This window comes from Haliaeetus leucocephalus, unplaced genomic scaffold (assembly GCF_000737465.1).
Source record: "Haliaeetus leucocephalus isolate CR32 unplaced genomic scaffold, Haliaeetus_leucocephalus-4.0 Scaffold351, whole genome shotgun sequence".
In the NCBI taxonomy this organism is placed as follows: Eukaryota; Metazoa; Chordata; class Aves; order Accipitriformes; family Accipitridae; genus Haliaeetus; species Haliaeetus leucocephalus.
Window position 1 is genome coordinate 10,018,246 of NW_010972787.1, and position 22,166 is coordinate 10,040,411.

Here is a 22,166-nt window from a genome sequence, read left to right on the forward strand (position 1 = left end):
TGAGGTTTTAGAACTTATTTTGGGACAATGTTTCATATTCTGATCAAGGTCTGGCTTGAATCCCCTTGTTTATTTAAATGTTCACAGAGAACTGTTTCTGCCTTTTCATTATCAGACAGCCAAGGCCATAGTTTACATTGAAGAAATGAACAGCATGGCAGACGTCACCTTTCCCTCTGTCCCTCAAGTTACATCCCTTTTGATATATGATGATACTTCTAGAGCCAAAGACAGAACCAGTCCCATAGCTGGCTATCCTGTCATCTGTATCACAGTGAGTATCTCTGTGGAAAGATGGAACAAAATCAGTGGATTTTGTTTGGATAAATTATCAAAATATGGATTTTGTTCAGTGGATTTTAGGCACTCAGTATCAATCCATATTGTTGTGAGTCACACATGAGTTTAAGCTAGAACTGTCCTAAGAGCTAATCTAATTTGTCTGGGTAATGAATCAATTTTCAGGAGGACAAAAAGCATAGAAAGATGTTTTACATGTTCATCACTAAGAACAGTTTGATACTCAAACTATGTCTACGATTGCTTGACCTTACTATTTCCTGCATTATCTTCCCTTAATTTACAGAGTTAAAATCACTGAAGATAACAGATGACCCATTGTTTTTAATGAGTGTCACAGACTGAAAAATGAGTACTGTTTGTTGAAGTACTACAGGCTTCTTTCATTGTAATTTTGCAGCTGAAAGGTTTGCATGAATATTCCTATGCAGTGAGGAAGGTTTTGGTCCATCTGCATCTTCAGTTTGTTTCTCACACCATTCCTTATTCACAGGAATGGATCATATGTTGAAATGCAAAGTTTATTTGCAGAATTAGATCAAAGGGTGAAATTCATGGTAAAGTAGCATGTGGGAGTGTAGTTTGTGCCTTCATAACTCTGTTAGCTTTTCACCCATAAATCATAATTTAAAATAATATTTTTATTTCCATAGGCATAATTAGACCTGCCTTTTAATCTACCATAGCAGTGCCAAAAGCGTCACTGTCAAAATAAGGTGATTTCTTAAGAGATTTACTGGGGTTGTCAGTTCCATGTTGTTGAGTTTTGTGACTCTTGATAAATTAAAATTCCTTTGCCATGAAGCAAATAAATTGTTAACACATCTGATTTGTTCTGCAGGCTTGTAATCCTAAATATGAAGACTTTGACAAGACTGGTTCTATATGTGCCAGTGAGAACATCAATAATACTCTGACACAATACCGGTGGCTTGTAAGTGCACCCACTGGTCCTGATGGTGTGACTAGCCCCATGAAGGAGGTTGACTTTGATACTTTCTTCACTTCCTCCAAGATGATTACGCTCGACTCCATTTACTTTCAAGCCGGTTCTCGTGTCCAGTGTGCAGCTCGTGCTGTGAATTCAGATGGGAATGAGGGTCTTGAGCTCATGAGCCCTATTGTAACTATAAGCACATCAGAAGGTAAGACATCTGCACCTATTGCAGACCTCTTTTGGATCCCAAATTCCATCCTAACAAAATCTGATTACATGATCAAGTGTTTTAAAATTACACTCTCAGCTTTTCTTCTGTTGTTTGTAGAGGTGGTGCAAAAACACTCTTCTTAACACAGCAGACAATTGTATAATGAAAACGGTTTTCATCTTTGATAGTTCTCCACATCTTTAAAGAGTTATCCACATAGCAAACTTGCATGGTCAGGAGAACAGTATACCATGTGCATTGGAATTAGTGAAACCTGGCTTCTGTTGGCTTTTGAATTCAACTGTAGTAATGTTGCAGTAAAATCTCAGCTCCTATTAGACATTGGAGAACCCACATGGGAGTGCTATTATGAATGCCTAGCCAGAAGAAAAGCTTCATTTGGCATTCAGGCCTCACTGGACACCTGAGAATCAGTGTCTTCCTTGACTAAGGACTAAAGCAACTGGTGTCCAGTAACAGGGCATAGACAAAATTTTTTCATGGTTGAGGTATTCAGAATATTCATCCTTCTTCTTTCTCTGATACTCTTTTTGTCTCCCTCTGATCCTTTGATACCTAATCAATACTGAACTGATGCTGCATTCTGTCAGCCAGCAGAGTTACTGTAGTCTACCTCCTTTGCCCAGCCAACTCTTTTCATTAAACTTGTACTGGATATTGTTATGAAGCAGAGGTGAAGAACTGACATGCACACAAGTACAGTCTGATAGCATATGCTATTTTGTTGTAGAAATCACAGATGCAGATACTTTTGTTTCTTGTATAATATGGAGAATGAGTAATTATCAGCAATCAAGGTAAATTACAAAACATTGTATTTTATTACCCTTCTGCAGCCATTTTGCATTCTTTGTGTCATCTCTGCTGCTTTTGTAGCTACACTAACTCTTCTGGGTTTTGTGAGATCTTATGGTAGGTAATAAATTACATGATTGTTCATTTGCAATATCATTTTCATTTCCGTGGCCTTTCCAACTAAATATTTTGGTTACAAGATTTTATTTTCTACTAAGTTATGGCTTTAAGGAGCTTAATGAATGGAATTTCTATTTACGCCTATCCTTTATTCCACATTTTGAGTGTAGGCTCAAGTCACCTTTGCACTATCAGAAACCCTACACCCAAAAGAGGACTCTGTCTAAGGGTATTGTCTACAAGGTGCAGTGTAGTGCTTGTTAGAGGCAGACAACCTTGTGCTGGGTGAGCTAGTTTTGTTATATGAAACAGGCTGGCTATGTTAGTGTTGTAATGCATTATTTGGATTACAAATTAGCAGGGCTAATTAGCTCAGGCTCAGGACTGAATTGTCATGCATATATTACTTCCAGTACCTGAGCTAACTTGTGATGTGGAAGTCAACAATACTGAAGATTGTGTATGACATAAAGGGAATTGTTAGATGCTATGTGGAAAGAAGTGCAGTGATGAAAGCAACCTGCCAAAATCCTGAACATTTTCAGCTTTAAGGATGCTTGACCTTGAGTGCATAGACCAAATTGTCAAAAGTCAGATTGTGCAAAAAAAATTGTATTTAGCCTCTTTAGCACATCTTGCATTTGAGAAAACAAACAAACAAAAAACCAAAACCCCAAAAAGCTGTCATGTGCAGAAGAGAAATTTTGTTTCCTCATGCCAGAAGTTTCCAACTTGGAGCCATTGAGGCAGATGAGGCCCACCAGAACCAATAAACTCTCCAAAAGGAGAGCGCTGTCTCCTCTTTTCTTATAATCCCTCAGAAATGGGCAAAGAGCAGAACATGGGCAAAGGGAACTGTTTTAATTTTCCACTTCTGCTGGTTTCTTTCTTTGGCCATCACATGACTATGCGCTATGATTCTTGTGGCCAGAATGTAGACACTTTTGCATTGAACTATGCAACTAGAAGTTGCATGTATCTCAGATCATATGGTTACAAACCTAATCTTCTGGTCCTACAAACCAGGACTAATACTGGAACAGGTTGAACTAACCCTGGAAAGGATTGCCAAAAAGTTATAGATTTTCCTTTCTTGGAGAAACTCAAAATTCAACTGAACAAGGCCCTAAGCAACTTTATCTAACTTTGAAGCTGGCTTTACTTTGAGCACAGTGTTTCTAGAGATCCTTTGACACAATTATTCTAACTACATTTTGGTCAAATACATTTGGTCAAGTACATTTGGTGCAACAGAAGGCTCATAGAGTCCTATGAAGGTGTATATATGTCCACACCCCAATCCAGTGCCAAAACCAACTGAACACTGATCAGGTATCTTCCATAAAGCTATGTATGTGCTTAAGAGAGTGGGAGGAATTAAAGCATATGCCTCTGAGGACATCTGTAAGAAAGTATGGCATTTGACACTGACTTTGCAAGTATGGTTGACACATGCCACTGAAAATGTACAGGTGCAGTATCATCACCTGGTTTTGAAAATGCGGTCCAGTTGATCAAGTAATGATTTCTGTTTGAATCCTCTTTTGCATACATTCCTGTTCAAACTTCTGGTCAGTGCTGCTCAAAGCGTTTATCTGTCATTCAAGAAAATTCTCCTTGTTTTGGAAATTCATACAGTGGAAAAAAAGTGCATCTAAAAATAGTGCAAGGGAAAGTATAGGTTATTTCCTCTGCACATAAAGTAAAGTTGCTTTCTCTTTTTTCCATTAGGTCTTTGTCAACCTCGTATGTCAGGAGTAGTTGGAGCAGAACCATTCTCTGCTAAATTGCGCTATACTGGCCCAGAAGATCCTGATTATGCCAACCTCATCAAACTGACAGTCACAATGCCACATATTGATGGTATGATAAAATCAGCTGTGAAGTTGAGAGAACTCATACAACAAGCTGTTATTTCAGCTATTTTATTGGTCATGGTATTTTAAATAGCCAAAATAATAACATAATCTTTTAACATGTGGGACCAGAGGAAAATGTGATGAGTGTACAAGTGCAGTTTGCAACAAGGTGCATAGGATACTGTATTGATACATAGTCTTTGATGTGAAGATTAAGTGTTTTCAGATTATTTGCATAGTTTACATAAATTGGGCTAGACCTACACTTTGTAAAACTCCTTTGAAGAGCATATACCAAAGAATTTATTTATTAAAAATATAAAGCCATTTAATTACTATGTGCCTCTGAAAAAAAATCACAAAAAATCCTGATTGAAAAATATGTTAGAGATTTAGAAATATTTTATTTGGCTTTTCATAGTATAAAGACATAATTATTGTGGATAACATTCTCATACACACTTAGTATATCAACTTTCTTTGAATTCTAAAGTACATTAATTGCTTTAAGTACAAAATACAGAAGCACTGCATAACATGCTTAGGGTTTGTCAAACTTTGGCTAAATTAAGCAGCTCTGACCACTGAAATTTAATGTTTTTTAGGCATGCTGCCTGTTATTTCTACAAGAGAGCTCTCCAACTTTGAGCTGACACTTAGCCCTGATGGAACTAGAGTTGGAAACCATAAATGCTCCAACCTGTTGGATTACACAGAAGTGAAGACCCACCATGGTTTCTTAACTGATGCTACCAAAAATCCAGATGTGATTGGAGAGACCATTCCCTATCAATACAGCCCAGTAATTAGAGGCTTCAATACCTTACGCTTCTACCGCAATCTGAACCTGGAAGCCTGTTTATGGGAGTTTGTTAGCCATTATGACATGTCTGAGCTCCTCACAGATTGTGGAGGCACCATTGGGACAGATGGACAGGTACGAAACTGTAACTTGATTTTGTACTGTGTTCTTAAAAAAGATTTCCCTTGTAATACATCTATGCTAGTAGAAATAAGTGGGTTTAGAATTAATTTAGTTTAAAAGGGTTCTTTTTTTTCTGAACAACAAATAGACTTCCCCTAAGGCCAGCTTATTTGTTAAAGCTATCAATCTCCATTAAATGCTAATAGGCTATATGTTGTCCGATTGAAATTAAGGGAATAATTTAGTTTGAATGCAATTTGCTATGATTTTCTTCCAATACAGTTTTGAAGTATTTTAGGACAAGCCAGTCCTGCTTTTACTGTATGGTAAGCCACCTTAGTCTTTTCTTAGAATGAAAGCCTTCTAAAGGATTGCTTTTAACACACTGATAGTACTGGGCTACTTAGTATTTGTCGTGGTGTATCTAGTTTAAAAAAATTTTGAAGAGCCTTCTTGCTGATAACAATGGACTGCCATGTCCTACCAGCTGCTGGGCTCTGCTGATCTCTTGCTCACTGGGAAACAAGACCTGCCAGTGCAGACAGCACAGTGGTCTCACATTACCCAGCAGAAAATTCCTTGGTCAGGAAGGAAAGAGAAGCTGTCAATACGGAATGGCTGAAGAACAGAGCTGTGAAAGTGATTGAGGAGTTAAAACAAAGAGATCAGAGAGATCTTCAGGTATCCTTTGGAAAATTATTTCTAGAAATAGTAATGTGGAAACAAAAGGGTGCAGGATTTCTTCTGGTGCAGTGAAAATGAAGTTAATCCCTAGGTCTTCCTTGTATAATTGCTACATAAGCCTGTCTGATCCCACTCAGGCTCTAGAGTACAAAAGCTGTAGCTATGACGATCAATCCTTTATTACACAGAAAAGTCTCTTTGGGGAATAATCCTACAGGCTGGAAGAAAGACTGGAACGTAGTACCTCATTTCAGAGAAGTCCATCCACAGCATGATGGCTGTGTGGTAAAGCTCAGTCACTTTCCTGGCTCCCTAGCCTTCCTTGTTGACCCACTGTAGAAAGGATGAGGCCATGGTGTGAAATGATGTTGTGGTTTAAGCCCAGCTGATAACAAAGCACCACGCAGCCACTTGCTCAGTCCTCCCCCCTGCAGTGGGATGGGGGGGGGCAGCCTGCCGCCTCACCACGGGCTTCGGGGGCATCAACCTCCTCCTCCACCTCCTTCTTCACTGACCTCACTGCACAGGGCATCCGCTCACATTCCAATCTCGTCCCCTGCTGCAGGTTCCCCTTCTTAAATCTTTTATCCCAGAGGCGCTACCACCGTTGCTGATGGGCTCGGCCTTGGCCAGAGGCGGGTCCGGCTTGGAGCCAGGGAAGTTTCTAGCAGATTCTCACAGGAGCCACCCCTGCAGCCCCCTCCCCTGCTACCAAAACCCTGCCACACAAACCCAATACAAATGGCCATAATTTCTCTGTTTTTTAACAGGTGTTCATTTTGCCAGGGACCCATCTGCTCATCAGACCTCGGTAGACTTACATGCATGCATTCTTACTTTGTCAGTCCCAAATGGCATGAGGCCTTAACAGATGAGAAAAGTCTGTCATTGCCCAAAGAAACCTATGGGCATGTGCAACAACAAAGCTATTTTACTACAAAAAGATAGGTGCCAAAGGACATACAGATACCTAATCAGATAAGCTGATTTTTCTCTTTTTTTTTATACTTACATGCCTAAAGTCCACCTTATTCGGTGGGTGTCCACAGGTGATCATACAGTCAGTTTGGTGGACAAGAAATTGCACCAGGCTCTCTTTAGCCTTTGGTTAACTTCGTAGCATTCTGCCCCTTTTAACTAGAGATGATATACTCTGTAAAGTACAAGACCGGAACAAAATGGAGCTTCTGCCCTTTTAGATACAAAGTCCTTGATGGATATTTCATCTCAGTGCTCTGTCATCAGTTCTGGTTCTTTGTCTGTTACAGAGACCAGTTCAAAGTCTCTGTCTTGATGTTGGAAGCTCACTGGTGGTGCATCTGCTTGGGGTTGCCCCTCTGCTACAAGCAGATCCTCCTACAGGTACATTCCACTGGGACTATGAACCTGTCGCAGAGAAGGAGAAGGCGTGCAAGTGTGGGATGTAAACATTACACATTCCCACAAGATAAAAATGACAGCACTCTTCACTGTTCTTAGAATGATTTAATTTCTTCAACTCATCATTCCTTTGACTATCTCCTTATGCCTATGCAATATTCAACCGTATATTCTTATTTCCCACACAACACAATTGTAAAGCCCATAAGCACACACAGCTGCCAAGCAGCTGTAACTGCAATCCTGTGACCTATGCAAGCCACTTCTCCCACAGTGAAAGGAAGGAAAACCTGGTATGAATCCTTTTCATTTTAAATACTTTTGTGTCCTTTAGAGGAAAAGCTGAATAGCTGGTTTAGACAAACGTGTGTCTAAATAAAACCTGTATATGTCTATATGCATATAAACAGAGGAGAAAATAAGCACCATTCCAATATTTTAGTAAATGAAAAAAACCTGTTCATTCAGTTGTGGAGGACACAAAGAAATGGTAATGTGGCCAAGGAAGAGCGCAGTACTTGCTTTAGGCTCCAGAAGCGTCATGTACTTTAGGTAAGATCACTCATTTATAAGCAGAGACGGGTGAACATGAGCTATGAGAGCCATGAAACTGCAGCTGAAGTCATCCTTTAGTGCCTTGTAGGTTATGGCTAACCATGGTGTGTTAAGTAAAATATCAAGCTGAATTACTTCTAGCAGTGAAGCATTGCCCCACAGTCAGTATGCGCTTCACTGCCCTCCCTGTTTCCCCCACCTCCATTTAATTCTTCTCCAAGTTTGGTCTTTATCTTCACATGACCCCCTCCAGCTGAGAGGGGAGGCAGTCAGTGCCCTATCTCTGTGGTTGTCACCATTGTTGTTTGTTTCTCCTTCAATGAACAATTAATAATCCTCCTCTGTAAGAGGAAAGCTGGCAGCTATGGTTTTCACCATGTTTTTTAACACACAAAGGAAGCTTAAGTTCTATTATACAGACAGAACAGATAAATAACAAAAACACTCTTGCCACATCCTACTACCACTGCATATTTACTAACTAGAATTTACCAGATATTTTGGCTAGATCTTTAAGCTCAAGATTCTGTTTCTTGATTCTAACTCACCAGTACCTGTATGGTCAAACAAAGATAGCACTGTTGATTTGGACAGAGAGATTTCACAAAAGCAACTAGCAATATCTTGCATGATGTGGATCTTCACTTTGTGGGAGCTCCTCCTATGGTGGGGAAGAAGATGAGCTTCAGTCAGCAAGAAGTGTGGTGGGAGACCTGCAGCTGGTGTAGCTCTTCTGGCAGTACTCCTAGTGTTTGGGGCAGGCTGCAGCTGTCTTAGCCAGTTCCCATGAACTCATGAACTGTCATAATACATACAGAGAAGGTCTTAGTTGTTTTTTTTTTTCCTTTGAGGCCTTTTGCATGTGACCCATTCTCTTTCTCAATTACTCTGTGCATGAGCAAACCCTGCGTGAGTTAGATGCAGCACTCCTTTCAGTATACAGCTTGACACTTTTCACCACATCTGAAAAATCAGGCATTTATGTATCTAAAGATGGATTTAGATGTGCAGCTGATAGAACTTACATTTAAAAATAAAAGCCTGCTCCTCTTTAAATTCAGCTAATTCATTTGGATTATAGTTCTGTTCTGGTTAAAGTTAAGATCAGCTTTGATAATTAGCAACAACAGTTTTCTTTTGGACAACCTGCAGTCACAGCCTAAAATTCAGTGTATGCCTTTGGATATGTGTAGGCCTTAAAAATGTGGAACTCACCTACCTGAGGGCTGTCTTCCTGTATTTTCGGGTTATTAATAAAGGTTGGACTTCACTTCATGGGGACATTGTGAGAGTCAAGTACTAGAGATATCTCACATTCTCAAGATGCAGCTGCTAGAACAATGACAGATATTCATGAAAGGAAGTTAAAAATGAAACAGTGAAAACCAAGCAGGTGACTATCCTTTAATAAAGTATATATTGAAGTGTTGGCCTAGATTTATTTGATAGAGTGTGAAGTATCATTTGATCTCATTTTCTACTGTTGTAACTGTTTGCTGTAGCTGCACAGTTTGGCATCTGAAGGCTTCTGTGTGGTTCTGGCCGAGTATTTATATGTGGATGTTGCTTTCCCTAGTTCCAGTCCATTGCCAGACTTGGCATAGGGAAGCAAGGAAATTGCCATTCAAATAAATTTCATTAACAACAACTAGTTAAACAAGTCTTTGACAGAAACAAGAAGATCAAGAACATACATGAAAATACTTGAACATACAGATTGATACCTTGAAGCTACTGTAATTGAGTACAGCTGAGCAGTTTGTTTTGTTCTTTAACAAAAACAGTTATTTCTGGCCAAAACTGAAAATGTCTTTCTTCCAATATGTTCAGTTCACATTTACGCTACACAGGTTATGGCACTGTTTGAAAATCCCCTCTGACCAGATTTTAAAATCACTAATGTATTGCCACAGCTTATACGAGGCAGCTTGCAGAGGTTTTTTATTACACAGAAACAGTATATTTCCAGCTTTATTACTTCTAGTTTTACCAAAACTGTACTTTCAGGGGAAAAGTCAGCTCTTCTGAAAAATCTCACTAGATGCTGTAAAATGCAAATAGACAGAAATGTCTATTTTCAGATTTTTATGTTCAGTTCAGCCACCACAGTCAAGTATAAGAAAACCCTGCAATTTGTATTCCCTTGACATGGAAGCTCACTAACAGTCAAACATTTTTTCTCTCCAGCTGCAAACACCTGCATTTAATAAGGGCTGTGAAGAAAAAACTCTACTATATAATACACCAGCTGTGTAACAAAGTCAGAGGTTAGATTTTTCAAGGAGCTGGCATTTAAAGGCTGTATTGCATTCTCCTCTCCATTCAGACTTCTTTAAACAAACCTGCTTTGCATTTCACCTGTGACCTACCTGGCTGCATGCCTTCTTAGGGACAAATCTTAGCTTTACCATATTGGTATTGTCTAAACAGTTAATTGATAACATTGTTAAGCTTGTGTGACTCAAATTCACAGACATAGCAAGTAAATGCAATAGAAAATGAGGCTTCAGGTAATTTGGACGACGAAAATATAATTTTCATGAAAAGTTTGTTTCATTGGGATATACAATATAAAATATGAACTTGTGTTATTTCTAGTTCTGATTTTATCAACACTAACAGTGCGCGCGCACGCGCACACACACACACTGCCAAGTTCTGCCCTCTGGAAATGTAAGCCAGATAAATAAAACACAATATAAATGTAGAACAGAGTCCATGCCCCAAAGACTTAACTGAAAATATTTTTTGTTGTAAATATTCTCACTTGTTACATGACAGATTCTCAAACCAATTATGGTTTTTTACTTAACGAAGTTTGACAGTTTGCACCAGAAAGGGGAACAAAAGAAGAACACCTGTAGAAACTCCCATTAATATTTCCTAAGTCTTAAATGGGAATTGTCAGTGTTTAAAAATAGACCTTACGCTCTGTGATAATTTATCTTGCAAAGAAAATGTATGAAATTCTACTTCTTATATGAGTGTCCAGTTCTTCCCTCACACACATGAATTTTGAGATGCTCTAACTGAATGATTTGTGATCTACATTTTTTCATATATTAACTGCAAGAGTGTGTTCCCTGCTTGGAAGAATTTTTGTCTTCTATCTTCTCAGGTTCTCCATACCTGGCATTGTCACAGAGTATTAGACGCAATTCCCCCAATTCAGCTGAGGTGTAGCTGTAGTCTGTATTTCTCTCCTGGTATCACAAGGCTAAAAGTCACACCCACTTATTGTTTAAAATGAATGTTATTGAATATAATTTTGTCAGTACAACTGCTAAAATCTCCTGTGCATAGGATGCACAGATACATAATGCAGCTGTTCTGTCTCTCCACAGCAGTTAAGATGATCCTACACTTACACAGCTCTAAGTTACCATTTTGGTTTTATCAGTGTCACATTGAGATAAAATATGAACAGCTGGCTACTTTCAATAGGCTTTGCAGGCAGTGCTGGGAAATAAAGATAGCTCAATGGAAAGAATGTTTTCTCATGTTTGCCTAAATGACATTAGTAAGAGGGCTAGAGCGGTACAACTCATCTGTGTAACACATTCCATCACTTCATTTGTTGGGGGGGGTCGTGCTTACTTACTCTGACACAGTTTTCCTCTGCAGTTAATTCCTTTTTATTTTATTTTTATTATATCAGAAAGATCCTCTGTATTTCATATAGCATGTCTTGAGATTTTTCTTTTCTGCCTGTTGAAGAGTAGTTTTCCCCTCATGGCATTTTCCTTTACAGCAAGAAATGAGAGGGCCTTCAAAGTTTTAATTTACTGTTAGGAGAGAGAGAACTATTTATTCCGTAATTCTCTGGCTATCGGTGTTGTAGGTATTCCTCCACACCTGCAAATCCATGAGTGCCTGAAGAAGGGCTTGTGTGCATAAAAACTCAATCAGCTGGTTTAGCAAGAACTCCTTCGCTCTCCCTACATGCCATGAATCACACGTAAGGGCAGCTATACTGATGGAAGCACACAGACATTCGTAAGCACATGAATAAATTCCTAGGTTGGTACAAGCAGCCCTGCTGCCCAGACATCTTTTACCGGTTTTGCTAAAAGAGAAGAACCTTCTAAATTCTAGGGTCCTAGAAATGGAGACAATTCTTTGGCACCATGGTTTCAGATTTTCCCACAGAGCAGTGGTAATGTATGGCAAAGGAACAGTGTTTCAGGCAGACTTGCCCTAGAAAGGATCATGCTGCTGGATTTCTAGCAGTACAAATGAGTTGAGCTCACTAACACTATGATCCCATTGAATGGAGGCAAGAAAACCCTAAAACATGGCTTACAAACCCCATTAATGGATTGCTTTATGTGCAGCGTATGTGAAGAGCCAATCATATCTTGTACCTGAAAATCAAGAAAAGCTTTGAAAGAAGGTTGGTTTTTTTTCACTTGAGGTGGCATAAGATACTGAGCTGGAACGGGTTTTGTGGATCACTCTGTCCAGGCCACTGCCTTAACTATATAATGTGGCTCCAACACTAGTAAACTTAATCTAAAAACTAATAGGATTTCATGGCCTCACTATTCTTGTTGAATGCCACCACAGTGAGGGCTAGAAATTCTTCCAATTTCTAGGCTGTATTTGTCATGGCCATCTTATGCCTGTTTGTTCCCATGTCAGCACCATCTTTCATCATCAGTGACCCCTCTCCGCTGTTCATCTCCTGATGTGTAGAGACAGCATACTTATTCCCTCTCAGCCTTTGTTGTACTGGGCTAAAGAACCCGGCTATTTTAGTCTTTTCTCATCAGATAGTTTTGCCATTCCTGTGATTATGTTGATTTCTTTTTCTAAAGTCTACAATGCAAATTAGGCTTTTTCAAGCATGGATGATCAAAGCTGTTCCAGATAAGCTCTCACTAGTACTCTGTATAATGGCATGCATGCTTCTAATTTCCACCCCATTCCTCAGTTCATCTTAGGATCATATCACATGGAGAGGGTATGAAGGTCATAGTTATGATGTGATCAACTCGCATACCAAAATTTTTTTCCCCTCTATTGTTTCTAACAATGTCTTTCATTTCTACCAGAAATCCCTGTCACTAATTTCTACTACCTTATACTTTATGCTATAAAATTTCATCTCACTTCTATTATTGTAGTCCTCAGGGTCATTAAATTCTCCCTCTGTGATATTCCAGTCCTCATCTACATTATCATTAAGCATTATGTATGCTTCTTTTCAAGAGGATAGTGGACATATATTAAATCTTCTTCCACGTACCTTTGTCTCTTCCTCATAAGCAAACTGAATTTTAGATCTTTGACTTTAATGTCTAGTTCTTACTGTACAACACACAAGATGGAGAACAAAAACACACAGAGAAAAGCCAACATAGTTTGTCTGGTATGACTTTTCAATAGTAACACCTTTGTTATACTACCAAATGTATTCCATTCTAGATACTGTTCCAGGAAATGACAAATGTTCGAGGTTGCTCCTGAATCAAAGGCAAACCATAATGTCACTGTAGAGTTGCATCATAGCTATATTGGTTTTGATAGAAGTAAGAATTCTCTGTTGTTATTTGGAACAATTTAGCAAATCCGTGTCTGAAATAATTGCTCAGATACCCATGCAGGTATCCCAAAGATAAACTAGCAACTTAAATAGGACTAAAGGATATTTTTGTCTAACTTCAGTTTGTCATCCAATACATATAGAAAAGAAAACCCCTTTTTTTGTTCCAAATAGAAGTTCTTGATTGTGTTTATGTAAAACCAACAAAGAAGCATTAATATAAAATAATCTATAACTGTAGCATCTCATATTATCTGCCAGGCTGCTTTACTACACAATACTGTGTTTTGCCATAGTCTCTACTGTCTAAATGCTAGCACATTTTATAGAACGATTCAAACAATAGAAGTGGAAAGGAGTTTGGTAGCGTAGTGTGTAGATCAAGGAGTGTCATGTGTGAAAGTGAGCTGTGGCAACTACGAACATTTGCCATAATGAACTCCTTAATTAGTTCAGAGTATTTAGTCAGTGCAGGCAGTAAATTTGTGGTTTCATAGTATTACTAAAAGTTTTGTCTGGCATTTGGAAATGTAAAGCAGCTGTAAGGTAATGGCCTTTCAGCCCCCTGACATGCCATTGGTTGAACCCAGAAACAGTTTGAATTTTACACAGCTTGTAAAGTTCCTTGAATGTTGGGGTCTTTCAATAGTGCAAACCACTCTTCAGAAGCTTGTAAGGTAATCACTCCAGGGAAATGTTCAGATGTACAAATTTACATATGGAGTTTCTATTAGAAGTAAATGATTGTTCAACACCATTTATGCCTTTGAAAAGTTTCCCACTGGGAGATGATCTCAATGCCTGTCCTTCCGTGTCTTTCTAAGAAAATCCAGAATGTTCTAAAAGGATCTGGTTTGCACATTTCTAATCAGAGAGATGTGAATGAAAAAGTATTTGTAACAAAACATAAATGTAAAGTCTCTTCCGAAAGGTTTGGATCCATGTATCGTGTAAGAGCTATCTTAAGAGGTGACAGTTTACAGACACTGTTCATCTTGCCTTTTTCCATCAAAATATATATAAAGAATATGTAATTCTCTGATAATAATTCAGCTGTTGTTTTGTACAATATATGCATAAAGGGTCTATTTTTAAATCTATATCAACTTTCATATTACTTTTAGTTCTTCCACACAGTGATAAACAGTATGATTTGTGTGTTTACGTTCAGTATGTTAGCTACTATCCATGCACAAAGGAAGAAATAGTTCCAGAGATGAGTAAGTACAGGCCAAGGACTCAGTCTTGCAATGACATCTGAGCAAATTCAGGGTCTTCCAGAAGAGTTTCTTAGAGGACAATAACATGAGAATGTAAGAAAATGAGTTAGTTAAGCACAAGGATAGAGCAAATGCAAATTTATTTGAAAGATTTCTAAAGCCTTCATTTGTAGCCATGTTGTTTATGTACTTAAAAAAACGAAACAAAAATGATGAGTCAAAATTGAGGGGTTTATATTTATCAGAACACATTCTCAGTTTGAAATACAAAAGTGGAACTTGAGGGGACGTAAGCTTAGCTGAAATCCATTGAAATGTGTTGTTTTGTATTTCATCTGAAATTTGCAAAGTGAGAGAATTTGATTCAGTCACTGTATTTATTTCAAGTTCTGTCTTCTCTTCCCTTGCATTTGGATTACCTGTACAATGCCTCCTTTCATGACCACTAACCTAAATAAATAATTTTCCTTTTTATAGGTTCTCAACCTAGTACAGTCCTATGTCACGCTGAGAGTCCCCTTGTACGTCTCTTATGTTTTCCACTCTCCGGTGGGTGTAGGAGGCTGGCAGCATTTCGACCTACAGTCAGAGCTCCGGCTGACTTTTGTGTATGACACTGCCATCCTGTGGAAGGATGGGATCGGTAGCCCACCTGAAGCAGAGCTCCAAGGTGGGTGTTGGATTTCTTTGCATTGAACTCATGTTCTGTTACTAAGAGTATAATTTGCACACAGTAGGATTTTTTCAATCATTCTAATACTAAAAAAAAAAAAAAAAAAAAAAAAGTACATCATTTATTATCAGTTGCAAACAATCTGTCATTTCCTAGCACTCACAGTTCTCTGCTGGGGTGTTTATGAAAACCATGTAAAGCTGACATCAGTTCTTTTATTGCAAAGAAGAATAATTGTCTTGTTATATTTTAAGCACATGTGCAAAAAATAACAAATTTATTTCTACTCAGAACCTCAAGGTTCACTATGTATTCATATTCTGTTACCACACAAGATGTTTTCACTTTAATGAAAAAAATCTGAAACTTTTCTGTGATATCATTTTTTTCTGGCCATGAATGTACAGTTTCAGAATCTTTTGATGTTTTAAAAACATTAATTGTGAAATATTCAAAAGACACAGAAATATACAATGGGTATAATAACCTGTCCTATGTGTTAGAGTAGTGAACCGTGAAACATTGTTTAAATGCAATAGATACTGTCAATAAATGTTTGTGACTATAGTTAGTCAACAAATCAAACTCTATCACTACAGAATTTATCTTTGCAAACAGTTAATTTATTTTTTAAAAATAGTGACATACAGATGTCTGTGAAAGATTAAAGTAAATAGTTACACCTATATGCTGCTTTGTTCTATTTATCCAAATTTACTTACTATATCCCAGCATTAAGCTTCAGGTGTTCCATATCTATCTCAGCCTAAGGTAGAATACAGGCACCAGCTATAATTATGTATGTACAGTTACACAATTTCAGGACTCCAGTGAACATAAAACCATTTTTTGTTTCTGAAAACTCTGTATATGAACTACAGAAGTCATTGCTATGCAATTCTGTCCTCATGTTAAGAGCAGGAAATGAGGAGTGGCAAGGGGAATCTACAGTGCATGAAGAATGAAGCACATGTCATGCCATGCCTAAAGAATAAGCCACATGCCACAAATCGTATGATGTACTAGTCACCAGATAACAACCAGATCTAATTCTCAGTCTCAGCAGTTATGTGGCATATCTATGCCACCATTTTCCTGTCTTTGATGCTTTAATTTTTTATTTCTCTCTTTAAGAAGCTGATGGCCAGGTCTTTGGAGATGCTGAACATTGGTAGCTCAGTATTTTCTCACTCCACAGCCTTGCACAATTAGCAGCTGGTTTTTTGGGGGGGCAGGGAGGGCTTAACTAGTTTCCAGTTTATTTCCATGCCTCTGGATACATATAATTGTTCTACATAAATTCTGTGAAAAACTGTAAAGCAGTCAAGGTCTTCTAAAGCCATAGTTCAATCATACATGTCTATTTATAATGTGCCAATAAATATGGTTGGTACAGGTGATTTTGTGTGGGTGATATACATTCACATTGGTGAGTGTGTTAGTTTTCTGACACATTCATGGAGGAACATTCCGGTTTCCTTCTTGCTCCTGGCAAGCAGAATGGTGGCACATCACTGGCTCTCTGTAAGGGAGCACTGGAGGAAACACCTGAACTCTGAAGCACTGCAGAGCTCTGGAGAAAAAGGGATGTGGCTGCAAGCTGCAGCAATAAACTGCTTCTGACGTATAAAAAAGACATTGTAACCTGAAATTAGGAAACATTAGGCCCATGTTTTGGGCCAGATTCATGCCAGAAATCACCAGCAATGCAAAGCCTGTCAGAATGAGTTTCACAGATTCAAGCACCTTCAAGCAGATTGCCACAACCAACTGCTACAACTAAGTGCTGGTGGGTGCTGCCTTGCAACAATAGATAGGGAGGCACTGATAAAGAGTATCTCTGAAGCAGCTTTCATTGGTAGGAGTCAGCTTGAATACCTAGTGAAAACAAAAGTATTCTTTGGTCTATAGAACCCCCTGGCAGCTGACAATGCTATTGCCTGAACACAAGCACCGACTGTGCTGTGGACTTTCCTCAGCCTACTAGAGCAGCTGTGTGAGTCCATGTAACATGTAAAACCATGACTTTGCAGGGAATTTCTGTATGTGCTTTGGAAAGCTGAAGCATTGTGAAAACTCTAGGCCCCCCTGTGTAAATTCATGTTGGAGAAGAATCTTGAGTCAACCCAAAAGGTACCAGCAGGCCCCCTCCCAAACAACTGACATGACAATGGGAAATGAAAGAGTGGGGTTGGTGTTTCACAGGAGTGTGATTTATTTGTCATCTGCAAGTGGAATAAATCTTGTGAATTGGCTTCTGCTGCCAGGTTCCCTGTACCCAACCAGCATGCGTATTAGTGAAGAGGGGCGCTTAGTTGTCAACTTCAAGACTGAAGCCCGGTTTCACGGTCTGTTTGTGATGTCCCATCCTGGTAAGCTTAATCTACACTTCAGCAGTACTACAAAAACAAAGACACTCCTCCCAAATTTTATAGTGTTCATTTTTCTTATTCTGCTACTGAGATCTGAATTTCTTATGTACCGTGCTCTTCAGATAAGGATTTTTCCCTTACTTGGGATTTCTTACTTGTCATTGATGACTGTATTCAGATTGTCAAATGTAATGAAATATGCATGAATCTTATGGAAAGCAGATAGTTCCACTTGATCAAGAGCCTGATTTATGAAAGATGAAGATCTAGGCCATTCTGTCCACTAAGGATCTATAAATATATGTTTTTAATCCAAAAGCTGTGATCAGCTACTTACTTACATTGCTCTAGGAATTTAGATAGCATTAAAATTTCTTTCCCAACTTGAAGCCTTTCTAGGTTATTTAGACCTTTTTCAGATAGTCACAAAAGGTCTTGTATGAACATTGCATCAACCTGTTAATAAAACATTCTCACTGCCATTCAGTTAGTCATTGCTGAGAACCTGATCCTGCAATTTCATCTGTTTAAAACCCTCTGCCTTTATTCAGAATAATCACAGGTGTAAGACTCTGTCTACAGACATAAATCTGAGCATTAATGCTGGCCATGGAAAAGATTATTTAACTATATTAAATCTGCTGAACAATAATGAGAAGGGAAAAAAAAACATTTTAAGAAATCTCTTTTAGTTTAAGTCAGTTTTATTAACCTATAAAACTCCTTCATGGTGCTTCTACATTTTCTCAGCTGTCCTCTAGAGTGTTAGGTTTTGCCTATCAGGCAGAGCCGAAACAGTTACATTGCTAAGAGATGTTATTTTTTGTTCCCTGGGCTGACATTCCAAGTTTAAAACAGGAGGGATTATAGATCTTTGCCATTCCACTCTCACTGTTTTGCCTGTCTGTCAAATTTAATCTTCATACAGTTCTGGTTGTGTAGCCCAAAAGCAACTGTTTAATAGACACTTGAACAAGAATCAAGGAGGCCCAGCTGTGTCGACTGTAATTGATTTTGTTAGTTTCAGTTAATAAAACCCAGTGACCTGTAAAGTTATTAACATCAACTATGGCATTATGGTTTATGAATTATTGGGAATGTTTTTCAGGCTCTGAGAGTTTGCAGTGAAACACTAAAGGTGACAAATCTGTCTCTTGGCATGTTTCTAGCTTCATCTCTGACTTCCATGGTTATGTCAGCTGATCACCCGGGCCTGACATTTAGCCTCAGCCTCATCCGAAGCGAGCCAACGTACAACCAGCCAGTACAGCAGTGGAGCTTTGTTTCAGATTTTGCGGTAAAACCTCAGCCTTCACGGTGTCTTTTGTTGCCTCAGCCTGTTAGCTAGGATGTTGGTGGAAGAGCTTTCTCTCTCTCTCTCTCTTCAGGTTCGAGATTATTCTGGAATGTACACTGTGAAGTTGATAGCTTGTACCACTGCTCCACATCAGGAGTACAGCCTACCAGTTATCTGCAGTCCTAGAGAGCCGATCACATTTGATCTGGATATCCGATTCCAGCAGGTACCAGCCCAATGATACCTTCATCATGTTTCCATTTTAGTTTGATTCCCAAATTGCCTTTGTTGGTCTTATAATGATAGTGCTAGAAACTGAATTTACTTGCTTGTGAACAAACCAATTCCTAAACTGGTGGGATAGCACATACTCCTGTCCTGCTATTTAACCAGTTTTACCCAAATGGGAACGGCTAATGTAGGAGCAAAAATGTTTTTTGTCCTCAGTGCAGGGCATTGGTTTGGGGGATAGTTACTGTGATATGAAATAACCTTTGGGAATTCTTTACTTGTCTGTTGACTTTGGTATGACATAGTTTTATCAGATAATTAGGAAAATATAAAACTATTATCAGAAGGTTTTCATCTGACACAAAGATCAGAGCTAGGTGTCTTATATTAAAAGTGGGACCTCCACATTTAGTCCTAAGGTAGGACTTCCTTCACTGACTATAGAGGAAGTGTAGATAGCCAACACTGGTAAAATGCTTAGCTTTAAGACTCACCAAAGTGAGTGACACAAATCCCACCCATAGCAATATGGATCATATGGTAACACGGGAACAGGCAAACAGCATACCTTTCACAAAGCCCAGCTGTAAAGCTCTGTAGCGGAGAACAAAATATGGAGAAATGGACTGCTGTAGAAAGCATTGACTGAAAAAAATCTGATGGTCATGTTGGATAGTTAACAGAACATAAACTGCCAGTTTAGAGTGTTATCAAAAGGGCTAACATGACCTTGGGATGCATAAGGAGGAACTTACATCATTTCTGTTATTTGGAGCCAGTACAACTAATACTGGAACAGTGTGGCTGTGATTTCATGCTCATTGATAGTATAGATGTATGCTATTAAACCATCTTACAGTATAAATCCAATCAGGAACAGTCAGGGATACATAATCACTTTTCTGTTGAATTAGCCAGAGTACACAAGGGAATGCATGCAATCTTCATGCTTTCATTTGGCATTATGCCAGCTATGGAAGAACAGATGATTCCCGATACGGCATCAAGTCCTGGTGAAGCAGAGAAATGATGCATGATCTGACATGAAACCTGCCTTCTCAGACTTAACCAGGAAAACATTTTGAAAAAGTTTGAAATGGGGGGGGGGGGGGGGGGGAATTTATACTAGTTCAGCATTTCAGGTTTTGTCTGGCATTTCTAATCTGCTTCTAGGAACTCTAAAGCAATTCACAGCAATGCTAAACCACACCTTGTGTCTGGTCCTAGTATAAGCAAGAAGATGTTGATAGTTCGAAGAAAATTCGAGAGAGCTGCAAAAATCATTGCAAAATGGGCAAAGTAGCCTAGGGAGAGACCTAACTCTTACCTGGAAGAAACCTATGACTAAGACTTAAGAACTGCCTTGCAATAAATAAATGGATACTATAGGTGTCACTATATCAGATAAAGCTTTAAAAATACAGTATCTAGGGATAAGGTGCAAAATTACAACAGTGTCATAATCACCAAGGACTGTGGCCTGTTAGTCCCCTGTCATCAGCAATTTTCAAACCAAGACCAGCTCTTTTTCTTGAGATACTCGTAGTAAAAGGAATTCAGGAAATGGAATGGAAATTATATTTTTACTTATTATTTCTGTGAAAAGGTTATGGGGGTAGGGTTCCTCTTTCTGAAGAGTAGCAGTGGGTTTATAAAAATATTTCAGCTCTACATTGTTCTTGCCAAATCCTGTTGCTTTGATAGTTTTAGGACTCTATTGTGAAAAAGGGATTTGAAGAAGAATAAATGTGGCAGCTGTATAACTTGCAGCAGTACTTTCTGTTGATATTGTTGTATCTCATTCCATCAGCCCCTTGTCCATAAGCCAGCAAGAATGTTTTCTTTTCTGTTTTCCTTCCTTCCTTCCTTTCCACACACATAACACATAAATAAACGTATGTATGTTAGCATTTTTTAATTTGTTTAGTGGCTGCCTTTTTTTTTTTTTTTTTTTGAATGTATCTTCCACATTGTTTCCTCAGGTACAGTGCATCTTTTTGAACTTCAGGCTTTCCCCAATTCTTCTGTTCACTCTATTCTTTCCCTTTTGTTATGCCATGTGCCTGTATAGTTTGGCTTCTAACTTATGTTATATGGCCCAATGAGAACCTGCTGCTGATAGTGTTGATTTATTTTATTCTTGTAATGTAATCATGGAGGAACCATAGATAAATGTGTCAAATATATAAAGATAAATATTACCATAAAAGGGTGTTCGAATGGTTTGATGTGTTTTCACATGCATGATTTGATATGCTGCAGCATGTCAGAAGAACTGATACTTGCAAATAAATCCTCAACAATGTGTACTTTCAAATAATTGGCAGAGGATCAGAAGCTGAGGTGGGACTTGGGTGTAAGATTGAAAATGGGATAGAGAAAACAGGCAGTGGTGTGTCAGAGGGAGACAAGTTATTGACGAAATATTTTCCTCACATTACCCCCACACATAAATTGCCCTGGGCACCTCCTTGGATGGGATTTGGAAAAATGTGGGAAGAAACTAACCTAGAATACTATCAAATATCACAGAGGCAGATAACCCAAAGGTGGTATGCATGTAAAATACACAGCAATATATGTCTAGTACAAATAAATCTTTTTGGTTAAACTGTGTTGTTGCATGTAGATGTGCAGAGCTGATTAATAATGTACATTGGGAGAAGGTCATGCTGTGTTTTAAGAGTCATTAAAGAATACTTGTTGAAGAGTCTTATGCTGTTGTGTTTTAGGTCAGTGACCCAGTGGCTGCTGAGTTCAGCTTGAACACCCAGATGTTCCTCCTCTCCAAAAAGACACTGTGGCTATCTGATGGCTCAATGGGCTTTGGGCAAGAAAGTGATGTTGCTTTCTCAGAAGGTATAATCATGCACAGATCATGCACATTTAATATGTGTTCCATGCTATCAGGATCCCATTTCAGTCAAAACAAGAGAGGAGTAATGGTTTGGGCTTGCTGCTTGTCTTCTTCTGCATTTGCCTTCCCTACCTGGCAGTTTACATCAGAACTGTTGGCCAATCTGCACTGAAACTCTTATGTC

General features: G+C 38.6%; 1 protein-coding gene across 1 annotated transcript in view; it reads left to right on the forward strand.

Annotated features, from left to right (window-relative positions):
* FREM2 (FRAS1 related extracellular matrix protein 2) overlaps positions 1-22,166 on the forward strand; it is a 135,783-nt gene that overhangs the window by 108,962 nt on the left and 4,655 nt on the right. The window contains exons 13-21 of the mRNA XM_010572814.1: positions 116-274; positions 1,142-1,445; positions 4,116-4,247; positions 4,849-5,180; positions 15,030-15,222; positions 17,493-17,597; positions 18,767-18,894; positions 18,986-19,120; positions 21,858-21,984. Of these exons, the coding sequence (XP_010571116.1) occupies positions 116-274; positions 1,142-1,445; positions 4,116-4,247; positions 4,849-5,180; positions 15,030-15,222; positions 17,493-17,597; positions 18,767-18,894; positions 18,986-19,120; positions 21,858-21,984 (1,615 nt within the window). The remainder of the gene's footprint in view (positions 1-115; positions 275-1,141; positions 1,446-4,115; positions 4,248-4,848; positions 5,181-15,029; positions 15,223-17,492; positions 17,598-18,766; positions 18,895-18,985; positions 19,121-21,857; positions 21,985-22,166) is intronic.